The sequence below is a fragment of the Vespa mandarinia genome, chromosome 14 (genome assembly GCF_050613455.1).
Source record: "Vespa mandarinia isolate Hongniang chromosome 14, ASM5061345v1, whole genome shotgun sequence".
Lineage (NCBI taxonomy): Eukaryota > Metazoa > Arthropoda > Insecta > Hymenoptera > Vespidae > Vespa > Vespa mandarinia.
The window spans coordinates 4239135-4253036 of NC_140823.1; the positions used below are offsets into that span (position 1 = coordinate 4239135).

General features: G+C 30.8%; 1 protein-coding gene across 1 annotated transcript in view; it reads left to right on the forward strand.

Annotated features, from left to right (window-relative positions):
• Positions 1-362: 362 nt before the first annotated feature.
• shaker (potassium voltage-gated channel protein Shaker) overlaps positions 363-13902 on the forward strand; it is a 142028-nt gene continuing 128488 nt past the window's right edge. The window contains exon 1 of the mRNA XM_035862184.2: positions 363-768. Within this exon, the coding sequence (XP_035718077.1) occupies positions 599-768 (170 nt within the window). The 5' untranslated portion in view covers positions 363-598. The remainder of the gene's footprint in view (positions 769-13902) is intronic.

Sequence of the window (13902 nt, forward strand, 5' to 3'; positions counted from 1 at the left end):
GAATAAAGGAGGTGAGATGTGCAGAAGGAGGAGAATACGAAGAAACTCTTGGTGCGTGTTTGTGTAGATCATCATTGAAAATTGAAAGAAAAAAAATTCAGAAAAAGAATAGTAATAATAATAATAATAATATAAAAAAGGAAAAAGGGGAGATAAATCGAAAGAGGAAGCAAATAAAAGGGACATTTTGTTGTGTGTGATTAGAATATAAAATATATATATATATATATGTATACATATATGTATATATATACATATATATATATATATATATGTGTATATATAAGTGAAGTTTAATTGCTTTAAAAGTGTCACGGGATTTTGAAAGTGATTAAAAGGAGTGTGATTCGCTGGGCCTTAAAAGGCTGTGAAGATATCAAGGAGGATTAGATGGTGGAGGTGCTCGAGGGCCTGGCTCTGGAGGCAACGGGGCCGTGCAGGGCACCTCGCACCTATCCAGGGCCGGGCAAGCTAGCGGCCCTTAAAGGCAGCGTCGTTGCAATCGTCGACGCTGATATTATATTAAGACTCGTCTTTCCTCCTTGGTTCTTGGAGCCCAAGAAGGGCTCCTACGTTCAGAGCGAGGCTGGCGAGCGCAATGTGGCAGAGCGGCGGCATTGGCGCCCATGCGGCGAACAATCCGTGGATGAAGTTGATGGGCATTGTCCACAAGGAAAGGAGACATCACGATTCGGGTTCAGTTGCCGCCGCTGCATCCGGAGTTCAAGGTTCAGCTACCACCGGAAGCAACGATCGCACCCTCAATCAGTGAGTTTTTTCTCAACATTTCTTTTCTCTATTTTATTATTTCCTTACGATCTCTTATCGGCTCTTATAAAAACTTTAACTCTATTAGAAGATTATATATTGTTACAGTATTATTTTCATATTATCCTTGATACGAAAGAATTATATCCAATATTATATCTGAGATTGCGCATTACGCGTATTATCTTTTGGTACTTCGATTTAAACGATTTCAAAGACGTTGAAAAGATTTTCTTTTCAAGGGAATAGGTCAGAGACTCAATGGCGTTGTGTTGTTTTTTTTTTATCTTTTCTTTTATCTTTCTTCTTTTTTTTTTTCTTTTTTTTTTTCTTTTTTTTTCTTTCTATCTTTAATTAAAGCAGAGGTATCTTATCGCATAGGCAAGATACAGCTCGTTCTTTCCGTTCTGAAAGTCCGACGTTGAAATTAACATCACCGATTAAAGCGACGACCATGGTATAAAATCCTCGTGGTATACCTTGTTGTTATGTAAAATAGCCCGTATATACATATATATAGGTGGCCCTTTTACACAACGAGTCGTACAGTTTTTCGGCTCTGCTGCATCGTGAAGTGTGCATAACATTAACGATCGCGGAAGCAATTTCCCTTGGCTTCCGCGTTACGTACGTATGTATATATAATTTTAACGTAGTTTTATACTACTGTAACTGTTAAGTATTACCAATGACATTCAGGATAAATCATTGAAATCATTCGCGTGAAGTTTCAGAGGAGAATATTCGAAATTGCATATTTCTCGAATTTCATATATCATTCTGCGACCTTCTATCTATTTTAGAAAAAAAAGAAAAAAAAAAAATATCGTCAACTACTTTGTAGACATTTATATAGGGTGGTCAAAAATATTTCAGATAAAATTGATAACATTAGAGAAATATTTTTTAGTATTATTATCCCTGTATCTATCATGAAAGAGATGAAATGAAAAGAAAAATATATTGTTCTTTTTCATCTTTCTTTGTTACTTGGTTGAAATGAAATGGAAGACACTCATTGAAGAAGATTTAATCGAAAGTATTTTTGCAAATTTTTAAATACGGTGATCGATTATCGAGTCTTAACTCGCAAATGCCGTTCTAGAATCCTATTATCGTCCACAGCCCAGTATGGTTGGGACATACGACGCACGAGCTTACAACGAGATGAACTTGGCTGACAAATCTCTGCTTTAGTCATGACAATGACCCTCTTCCATTCGGAACGAAGATCTATTGCCTCGCGTGGCAGCATCGCACTTACCGAAAACGATGGTGCTTCTTCTTGGTGACGCGTCGAACACCGGAGCACGTATTTTCATTCGAAAGTACTATAACTTCGGTCTCTCTTACACAATTTCAGAGGTATCCCTATATTTTTTTTTTTCATCTCGCACGCGATTTCTTACTCGTTGTTCTTACGTTACTTTCATATGTATGTATATATGTATATACATATACACACGCACACACACATACGTGTATATATATATATACATATAATACGTAGTTAGTTTATTTTTAGTTTTTTTTTTTTCTTCTAGACAATTGCAGAACAGATTTGTCTCTACGTGATCATTTTTTCTTTATAACGCTCTACATTTCTTTTTTATTGTTTTTTATCCGTTCTCTGTTTTTTTCTTTTCCTTTTCTTTCTTAATCTTAGATTTATATCTAGTCGATATATTTAGAACATCGATATATATATATATATATTAGTTAGTCGATTTTAGATAGTCCAAGTGTCTTTCAAATGATTTAACGAAGTTTGCACGTATAATATATTCGAATATAGTAGATAGAGTAATAATTGTGATAATTATCCATCAACTGAACGATGATTACAATATTTTTATTGATTCAAGCCAATATAATTATCTTTCAATATTGCATACCAATAAATAATTTCGATCTCTTGTTTGCTTGAATCGATTCTGATATGATATATTTTAGTGCACTATTATCATTATTATTATTCAGTATATTAACAATTGTTATTATAATTATATTTTGGAGATTTTTCTAATGGAGAATATTCTTGTCCCGACAGTTTTAACTTAATGGCGAACGTATTCAGTGTCCTTTTTTTTATTCTCTCTTTTTTTTTTCTTTTTCAGAAGAAAAATAAATAAAATACTCACACACCGGTAGTAAATATTTTCGCGGGGTCATAACGTGGATTTGAGCGCACAGTTTTTCTCTATACCTTTCTATTTTTAGTCCGTCCAAGCCGGGTTATCCTTTTACAGTACGGACTTTATGCAGTATGCCGTGTTAACGCGATAAATTACATGCAATTACAACATCCGTTTTATTTCCATCCAACAGATCGGTTTCTACAATTTCGTTTGGTTCAATTGGCTTCTACGAATTTTTATTTCGACGTTCTTGCCATTGGATCGTTTTCGCTTTTTTCTTTTTTTTTTTTCTTTTTTTTTTTTTTTTAATAAAAACAAGTCATAAAATTAGTGTAATAAATAATTAAGATTAATTTTAATAATTTATTCACGATGATGATAAGGAACGTGTCGAAATTAAAAAAAAAAAAAAAAAGAAGAAGAAAAAAAGAGAAAAGAAAGAAAAAAAGAAGAAGAAGAAGAAAAAAAGGAAACGAACCACACACCCTCTTGTCGATTTTCTAATGAATAATTCACACTTCTTTTTTCTAGTGTACGTCTAGTGGTATACATAGTGTAGCAAAATAACACATGTGATATACATATACTTTGTTACATACTTAGCGTGTTAAGTAATTGTGAGCGAGCGAAAATTGTGATATTATGTCACGTTATGTTATTAAGGTCTCTAGAAGTAGCGAATATATATATCTAAAGAGAGAATATATATTATATGGCAAAGTTTCATCGTGAGCGTGCATGGTCGGACGACTAAGCACGACCATTAATCGATCGCTACGCCTTTGCTTTTACACTTTTGAAATTTTCCCTCTCTCTCTCTCTCTCTCTCTCTCTTTCAGCAAATTATTAAAAAAAAAAAAAAAAAAAAAAAAAAAGAGCATGAATAGACTATGTCACAAGTTTTAACAACAAACGAAACATTTTCGTAGCAATTGCGAAACGAATTTTTTCCGAAGCAATATTTAAAAAAAAGAAAAAAAAAAACAAAATAAAAAAAAATATAAATTTCACGCAAAATAATTTGTATGAGAAGGGAAAGGAAGAGCACGCAAAAAAAAAAAAGAAAAGAAAAGAAAAGAAAAGAAAAAATGTAAACGTAATCATCAAAATTGTTAACGATAACAAATTTCTTCCCGCGGTGTAACAATCTATATAAAGGGTTTAATCAGGAACGGGTTTCTTACCAAAGAAGTCATCTTCAAACGAGAAGAAGAGAAGTGAGACAAGGGTTAGGTCTAATCTTTCGAGGGGGAGAGAGGGAAGGAAGGATGACAAAGGGCAGTGCCAACCACCGACAAACTAATTATCGTTCACAATGAGCATTGTTTCGAGGTCGTTAACGACGTAGTATACTTATTCGCGATTGTTTTGTTGTGGTGGTACGGTTATCTGGTGGGATATTCGTGTGTTAGTACCAACAATATCGTCGATGAAGAATCTTCTCTCTTTCTCTTTCTCTCTCTTTTTCTCTCTCGTGACTCGATTCAGGTAGCTTCGACGCCTTGTATTCGGGTCGTTTCATCTTCCTCTTTGTCTTCAAACCTTTCGCCAATACATACACCTACATACACATACTGTCTCTCTCTCTCTCTCTCTCTCTCCCATTCTATTTCTGTCTATCTATCTTTGTCTCCATCTCTCTCTTTTTGTCTCTATCGTATATGACGGCCGGTTAACAATGAGTTTGTGTTATTGTAGTAGTGATACCACTCGCTCCGCCACTTTTGAAGCCGCTAGGAACACACTCTTCTCTCAGCATCATCATCCATCCACCAAGCGAAAGTGCACTCGTTCAACTGGCAGAGAGCGTTTCGTGATTGAAACGACTTGACTCCTCACATTGAAGGGTTTGGATAGATAGCGAGGAGAACAAACGAGAAATCGTGTTACTTCAAAAGACCATGTAAGATGGAAGGAACGAGTGTTAAGTCTTTCGTTACTAACTTTTTTTTTATCTCATATCTATTCCGACGAAACTTTGACAGAACGTCCTTCTTTTTAAATTGTCACTCTTCCTTATTTCTTCTCCACGTATTTTTATTCTATCTTCTTTCATCTCTCTCTCTCTCTCTGTATTTTCTTTTTTTTTTCTTTTTTTTCCCTTCGAGTTTACCCTTCGGCTCGGTTGAATTTCTAGCCCCAATGGGCTTTACTTCATGTTCGCTATATTTTATTCAGCTCAGTTTCCAGTCAGGTTGATTATTGTTGTTAGTTTGAAAACAGAAAGATGGATGGTTCGTTCAGTTTCTTTCTTTTTTTTTTCCTTTTTTTTTGAATTTGTGATCTTCTTTTTTTACACAGATCCGTCTGATATTGTTAAAAAAAATTGAGAAAGTCCATTCGAGGTTAATTATCTTATGAGATTAAAGGATACATTTCATGTATTATGGTTTCTTTTTCTTCTTCCATTTTTATTTTATTTTATTTTATTTTATTTTATTTTTTTTTTTCGTAGAGACTATTACTCACACTTAAATATAGCTGAGCGAACGTTAATGTTAACTCCTTTATTTTTTTTTCCCTCTACTTCGTCGTGAGTAACGTAATACGATAACAGAAGTCGGATATCTCTTTGATTTAGAAAATTACACGGAATTGCACTTTGATCTCGTAAACTCGTTTTCATGTGGACGTCCACTTCGAAAATGTTCCTATCTGAGGCAGAAAAATTTGGTAAATGTAATAAACGATATTAGATATTGAAAGAACATATTTAATCGTTTCAATAAACGAGAGAGTACGATAGATGAGTATTATTGTTTGTCAAGTGAACAAGTAAAATTAATAAACGATTAACATACGAATTCAATGTTTAAGCAATTTTACATAAATAAATATAATAAGTTTATTTATTTATTTATTTTTTTGTTTTTAAATAAAAGTACAGAAAAATTCTCATTGGGATAATTTCTACGTTAGTGTAAAAATATTAAATGTAAATTTAATATTTTTGATTCTTTTCTTTCTTTTTTTTTATTGTTAAATCTCATAATTTTTGACCAATGATTGTTCATATCATGATTGTTCACACCCTTCGTTCTAGCAATCGAACATGTCGATACGAAGAGTTAAATTTTCGGAATAAAAGTAGGATCAACCCTCCTGTTTCCCGTACTATAGAGGTAATAAATATCGATATTTCTTCGGTCATGCAGAAAGAGAGAAGGCACATCCCTCTATTATTCGCAATTCCTCCATCATTTCCTCAGAGAATATGATCGATTTGATCTTCTTGATAACACTACCTTTAGGACCCTTCGATTTCATACGTCATAGAATTCACGTGTCTATGGATGGCTGCTTTGAAGGATCCATTGCTTCCGTGCTTATATATACACATACACACACACATATATATATTTATATATGTATATATGTATGTTTATATGTATCTCTGTCACTTTCTCTCACTTTCTTTTTCTGTCTATATATATGTATATATATATATATATATATATATATATATATAAATAATTTTTTTTTTAACAATTTTTCAAACATATAGTATTTGCCAGTTTAATGATTAAATAAAGAATTATTATTGAAAAATTAAGTTATTTTTTCAGAACTGAATGAATTTATTTTTATCATTTTATTTTAAAAGATAGATATAAAAGATAGAAAAAAAAGAAGAAGAAATGTAATATCGAATGGTGCAAATCCAGTTTAAGAATTGATAATAAATTGAGAATTTTTAAATGGATATTTTTGATTGAGTGAAACGAAGAAAGACTAGATATCAGGATTTTATTTTCTTTTTTTTTTTGTATCACTTTAGAGAGAAAGAGACACGTAATACGATCAACGAGATTGTAGAAATCAATTCTTTTCTTAATGTCAATGAATATGACGTCGTTCCAGAACAGAGTTCATTTATCGTCGAAGAACTCGGTTCTATTTCTTGAAACGACGGCACTTCATTAATTGCATAATTTTATTCTTTTAATTACACGGATTTAAAAGATCGTCTGGTTGGGTACTTAATGGAACGTAAAATGAATTTGAAGAGTTACACAAGAAGGTCTGGTGAATTTAGCTGAATGGAGGAAAAGGAAATAAAAGAATATTAGACACGTAGACAAGCGAAACGATTTAGAATATTTATATATATATATATATATATATATATATCAAATTTATATATAGATATTTATAATTATTTAGAGATTTAGGAAAGAAATTTTTAAGAAAACTTATCGATCAAATATAATTGATCTATACCTGTATATCACAAATTTAATTTAATTCGATCTATATAAAAATACAATGTTCAATTTATACGAAAATTCTCATGGTTAATATTAATTCTACATAAATACATTTACTTTAGGATTTAGAATACGATCGATAGATTTAATAGAGAAACAAATCTGTTATGATATAAGGATTCATCACGAAACGTTCTATAAACGTAACGAAATGAGAAAGCATAACTAATGAAAGTATAATTAAACACGATTTGTTGGAATTATTTGAAACGCTATAATTAGTACAATTGTTCGTCGATCAATGATTTTCAAGTATTAGTAATATAGTAGATACGTAGATATGGGTGTTGTGAGAGAACTTAAACGATATATATATATATATATATATATATATATATACGATATATGTATATACATATCTATCTATGTACAATATATATAGAAGAAACGTATACACATGTGTACACACACACACACACACTCACATATGTACACGTAGAGACATATGTTCTTCTATCATCTTCGAATGGCGATCGACAAACGCGATTTTCTAGTTTCTGTCAATTTCCTGTCGCGAATTGGCTGCCGGTTGGCTAGCTGGCATTATTCTCTACGTTTCCCTTCTCCCTTTCACCCTTTTATCCCTTTCTCATCGGTACTTCCCTCTCTCTCTCTCTCTCTCTCTTTCTTTCATGTTTACGATCCACTCTACTACTCTTTTCTCCCTTCCTCTCTTCTTCTCTCTCTCTCTCTCTCTCTCTCTCTCTCTCTGTCTCTCTCCTCTCTTTTTTTTCTTGTTTTTTTCTCTTTCACGTCTCTCCATCGCCATGTATCTCACATTCCCATTGTTATAGCCATTTTCGATAGAACCATAGTTAACTGCCGTAGCAAATTAATAACAGAGTTATACATGTCGAGAACGATCACCATCGAGACAGCGTTTTGATGCCGTCTCTCTCTCTCTCTCTCTTCTCTCTCTCTCTTGGTCACTCTTTTCGTTTCTAGTAACTCGCGGTTTGCGCGAATCATCGGGAAATTAATTACATTTCCGCGTCACCGGTCAGATAAACGATCATGCATTTCGCGTTAGTTTATGATCGATCGGATAAAAAATTTTTACCATAGCTTTACACGTTCCTTTTTACTCTCTCTTTCTTTTTTTTTTTTTTTTTTTTTGTTCCTTCATTCATCGTCCTCGTAATATTATAAGACCATTTTAATTGACGAATTATCGCGAAGGATAATAATTTTTCAATATTTTTATTCTTTACACCTTTTTATTTCTTTAATAAAATAAATGTTTCATTAATGTACATAATTGTATCTTGTTTTTCTTTTTGTTATTTTTTTTATCTAAGAGTCGAGTTTTCTTTTTGTCGTGCCTGGAAAAATTATTATCATTTTTGTTACAAAGTTTTTACTTATAACTTATATGGAGTATAATATACGTATATTACTGTGTAATCATTATATATGAGTATAATGTAGTATAATATACTATTTACTGTTACACGAGGTATAATTATGGCGTAGAATAATATTATGCTTATATAAAAGTATATATATATGGGGTAATATATTTCTATATAAAAAATACAAATATATAATTATTTAAAAATTTAAAAATGTTACGTGGCATTAATATTTACGAATTTTGTATCATTCATTTTTGAAATTAATGAAATGATACGTACATACGTATTATCTTATTATGACGCATTATATTCACAGCGATCGATAAACATACGTTGTATTTTGATTTTTCTATTATTATAGATATAAGATGTTACGTACGCAAATGTAAATAATAGTAAGATTATTGTATTATTTACATTGTCGGTAGTCGACGTATTTCTTTTCTTTTGCTTTGTTTTGTTTTGTTTTGCTAGAGATCTTCGAGACTTCTAAGAATCTGTTTTGGTTTTCTAAATGGTCTATGTTACACGTCATTGATATTGAAAAATCCTCAATGATATTCAGTCGCTTACAAGCCGTCGTCGAAGACAGACGTACCCAGAGAGAAGATCTAATAACGCACATCTTTCCATTATCTTAATACGCATCTAAATTATAATTTTTCATTATCTTAAAGGTATATATTATTACGGAATATATTACATATTGATTTATTGCATCGTTAATTTAATTTTATTTGTATTAATTTATAAGAATTATTTAAACTTGTTTTTTTTTTTTTTCACGTAGATCGATAGAATCGATAGAAGTTCGATCGAATAAACGTTTAATTCTTTCGATTTTCAGGATACAAGTATATATAAGTATGTATTTATGTACATAGGTATGTTTGTTGTACCTAAATACTATACATATATACATATATATATATATATACATATATATATATATATATAGGTATACAAAATTATTGACGGTCGATGTAATCGAAAGTGCGGTTGGAGCAACGGTTCGTCGAATTGATTGGGAGATTAAGGAAATAAGAAATAGATATTGTTTCGTTGTAGCGGTGAACGCATCGTGTTCTATTTCGGTCTTGAATTTAGTTTGAGTTCAAGATCGATCAATGAAGATTACTGAATCAATTTAAAGGATAGAGACGTTTTCGTATTAGTCTTTACTTTTACGATTTTCTTTTTTCTATTTCTTCCTTCTTTTTTTTCTTTTTTTTTTTTTTTTCATTCAACATTACTGAAGAAAATTTGTTATACAGATATTTATATAACGATACTACTTGTAATGAATAAGTTTATTATGCATGATACATTATTTTTCTTATCTTTTTGGATTGAAATTTTAGTTATGTGTTTATTATAACCGTAATAATGAACTTTTAAGTATAAACGATAACTCGTTTAAGATTTACAAAAGAACACAGCAGCGTGAGATACTCGAGGAAGACTTTGTAGCTATTATAAACTTTCTGTCATCCTCATTATATTAGTTCTAAAAGCAGGAGTGCAGTATCGTTGCGTGCAATCTTCGTTCGCATGCATTCTGAACATTTCGACAATCAAAATCTAGCAGAGAATCTTTTGAAGTTCGATAGAGTATATCAGCAATGACGATAATAATAATAATAGTAATAATAATAATAATAATAATAATAATAATAATAGAACTTATTTTTACAATGTTTTCCAGTAATATCAATATTTCATTTTCTATTATTATTTATTTTTCTTATAGTTAGAGAGAAACCACGAATAATTCAATCGAAATATTATCTCGTAAGGTATATACAAATTTATTATCGAACGTTTTCTCTAATATAAATATTTTATTTTCATGGTATATTAATAATCGTATTATTTACTATCAGAGAAACAACAAATTTAACTGGAGTATTATATATATATATATTGAAAGATGTAATTGAAGTTTCTTCTGAATTTGTGATGAGCACGATTGGCTGATCAAAATTCAATCAGTGTATAGAATCTTATTTTTCCGCATGCATTGATTAAACGTCGCGATAAGATCGAATGGATTACGTGAAAGTAAAATATCTCTCATAAAGATTACGTATCTGGGGAGGAGGGGAGGGTGGAAAAAAGGGAGAGAAGAAAGTTTCGATGGTCCCCATTGGAGTCCTTTCGATAACCGATAGTTTACATCGTATGCAGAATTCGTGGAATTTTCGATCCATTATCCCGAGCGTACGTGATCGCAATTCCGTGACTTACAAGTAGGCAAGCTATAAACTACGTTCGATCATGGAGAAGGAAGGAACATATGGGAAAAGAAAAAAGATAGAAAATGGGGAAAAGAAAGGCGGCAGGATCAATCTACCTTAAAGTAGTTTGTCCTACTTTTACCCAGCTTTCTAAAGATTCTTTACTCCATAACCTTCTCTTTATTTCTTTCTTTCTTTATTGTTTTTTTATTTTTTATTTTTTATTTTTTATTTTTTCCTTCAAGGAAATAGAAGCTGCATATAATTTGGACTTTGTCTTTGTTGAAAGCCCATGATCCTTTTTTTTCTTTTTTTTCTTTTTTTTTTTTTAAGATCATGTTCCTTCTATCATAATCCTGAGATTCTTTAAAAATTGTATCTTCTTTCTTCATCTAAGGATCAAGCGTACTTTTATAGATCGCCTTAGTAAATACGCGAGATTTTAAATTTAATAGCTTTTTTCGAAGAAATTAATATCACGTTATATTGTTAAATATATAATTTCAATAATTCATATTTATTTTTATTTGTTAAACTCTCGAGATCGTGTTTGGTATTTAATTTTTTCAGATTTATTCTCGAAACAATTGTTATCTTAATCGTCATTGATCATCGTGTTTTTATCCCTAATCGAAATCGTTCTTATAGACAATTTCGCAATGGAGGAGAATATTGAAAAAAAGAAAAACAAATAAAACAAAAAAAGAAATAAAAAAGAAACAAAAAATGACAGGCCGTAGAAAGAAAATACGTGATAGTATCCAATGAAATATCCTAATCGTATTTAAGCGATGCATCGTTTAAATCGAGTGAACGGGCGACGACTACATTGGCAACCATCAAGATAAAAACTAATTTTCCTGTGAACGTAGAAAGCGTTTAGCCTTTAAATGCTTTCGACCGTGCGTGTTGCTCGCTTTTCCGGCTTTGTAGCTCGACAATTCGCCGGATGTCAGCGGCTCGAAATCGGTTCGCGTGTCGATACGATTTTTTGCTACGTCATCAACTGCATACGAACTGAGAGTTAACGATTTGACGACGATGAGAGTATACAATCAATGGGGTGGGTCTAGAGCCACCCTTTCTATGTATATCAAGCGATAAGATAGGGTATTGATTTTTTTCCTCTTTTTTTTTTCTATTTTCAATAAAAAAAAAAAAAAAACTAAAAATCGATAGATCCAAAATAATCCATGAAAAAAGTTTATCATTTAATTATTCAACGAATATATTTGTATGAATAATAACTTAGTAATATTATTTCCAAAATTTCTTAATCATTTTATAACACATGTACATCTATAATTTTATCTCGGATAAGAAATAATCAGACGATATTTGAATTGTATTACTTTGTTTACTTGTTTATATTTATTTATTTATTTATTTATTTATTGATTTTCTTTGATAATTTGAAAGATTTAGAATTAGGAAATAATGGGACAACGTTTGATTTGTATTTGATTATATTTTTTCTTTTTTTTTCTTTCACTTTTGTATTTCTTTTTCTTATTATTATTATTTTTAATAATAATATGAAAAAGTTAATATAATGGAGTACGAAGTAAACAGAGAGGACCATGGCCGGGCGTGTGAGTCCAGTAACAAGCATTCTATTGAAACGATCAATACCACGCACACGGTGTTGCTTGCACTTGCAACAATGCACTCGTGCCGCTAAAGAACGATACTCGCACGTGCGCCCTGTCAGCATTAAACTTCTCCTTGTTCGAGTATATGTGTTATCATTGAATCCGATGACATGAAATATAAATGTCGAATAAAAATCTCTATCTTAAATTTTCTGTTTTCTTTTTTTTTTTTTTTTTTTTTTTTCTATTCTTTTCTTTCCTATCAAAACAATTATAAATTCTATCAAATTGCCGGTCGCGTAATTGCATCGTGAATTATTTATTTTTCATTTTGTTTTTATTCAAGGATTTTGCAACGATGATCGAGAAACAAGGAAAAAGAAAAAGAAAAAAAAAAGAAGAAATTTAATTTAATGAAGTTTGTCAAAAATAATTATTATTATTGTGATGGATAATTACAGGTTATGTGTGTGTGTGTGTGTGTAAATATATATATATATATATACATGTAAACGAAAATTTATAAATGTTATAATTTTCTTTAGGAGTTACTACATTTATCCACGAGAATAATTAATTATTATATTTGTATACGTAGTTTCATGTGTGTTTACATATGCATGAGCGTATGTGAATGAGTGGGTGCTTTAGAGATTCGTCATTAAATTGAACGCTTCCTCGTGTCATTCTTTAGAATGGAGTAGTACGGCGAAACTTCGGTTTAATCGATCGTTCAGCTATGAACAATTGATCCCAATTAGAATCGGAGAGACGGCGTTGAAGCTTTTCCAAACGTTTCACCTTGGTCGATTTTCAACAATTCGGACATTCTCCGTTTCCGTAGCCAATAATGAAGTCGATTTCGATTACGAGAATCATCCTCTTGAATAAAAAATAGCTTCTTTTTCTTCATCATCATGATCATCATCTTCTTTTTTTTTTCTTCTTCGTATTTCTACTTATACCAAATATCGTTTCTTCTATTCTCAGTGAAATTTTTTTTTTTTTTTTTCAAATAGACCTTGAAGACCTATATTTAGTCTGTATAAATTAAGATAGGCCGTTAAATAATAAAGTTCGAAGTTGTTAGAAATAGAGAGAATAGCTCTAATCAGTGATATAAACATTTAAGTGATATAAACAGTTTAATTTTATGTTGATTAAAAATAAAAAAAAAAAAAAAAAAAAAAAATAAAAGTACATTTGAAAAATGTAATTTTATTGCAATTTTAATCGAAAACATTTGTGAAAATATGCGATTGCATAGAAAAGGGTGTTAGTAATTAAAAGAAAGAAAAAAGAAAGAAAAAAAAAAGAAAATTGTTTACGTAGCCATTAAATTAGTTTTTTTTTTTTTTTTTTTTTTATCAAAGAAAGAAGTTCGTGTTATCAATAAAATTGATTCAATCGGATATTTCGATAAATTTCTCTTGACTAGTTATAGGAGTTCTATTTGATCGTATAAAAAGAAAAGTATTCCATGGGGATGATATTCGTGATAAAAGTATTAAGAAAAAAATTTTTTAAGTTTTACTGGGAAGAGT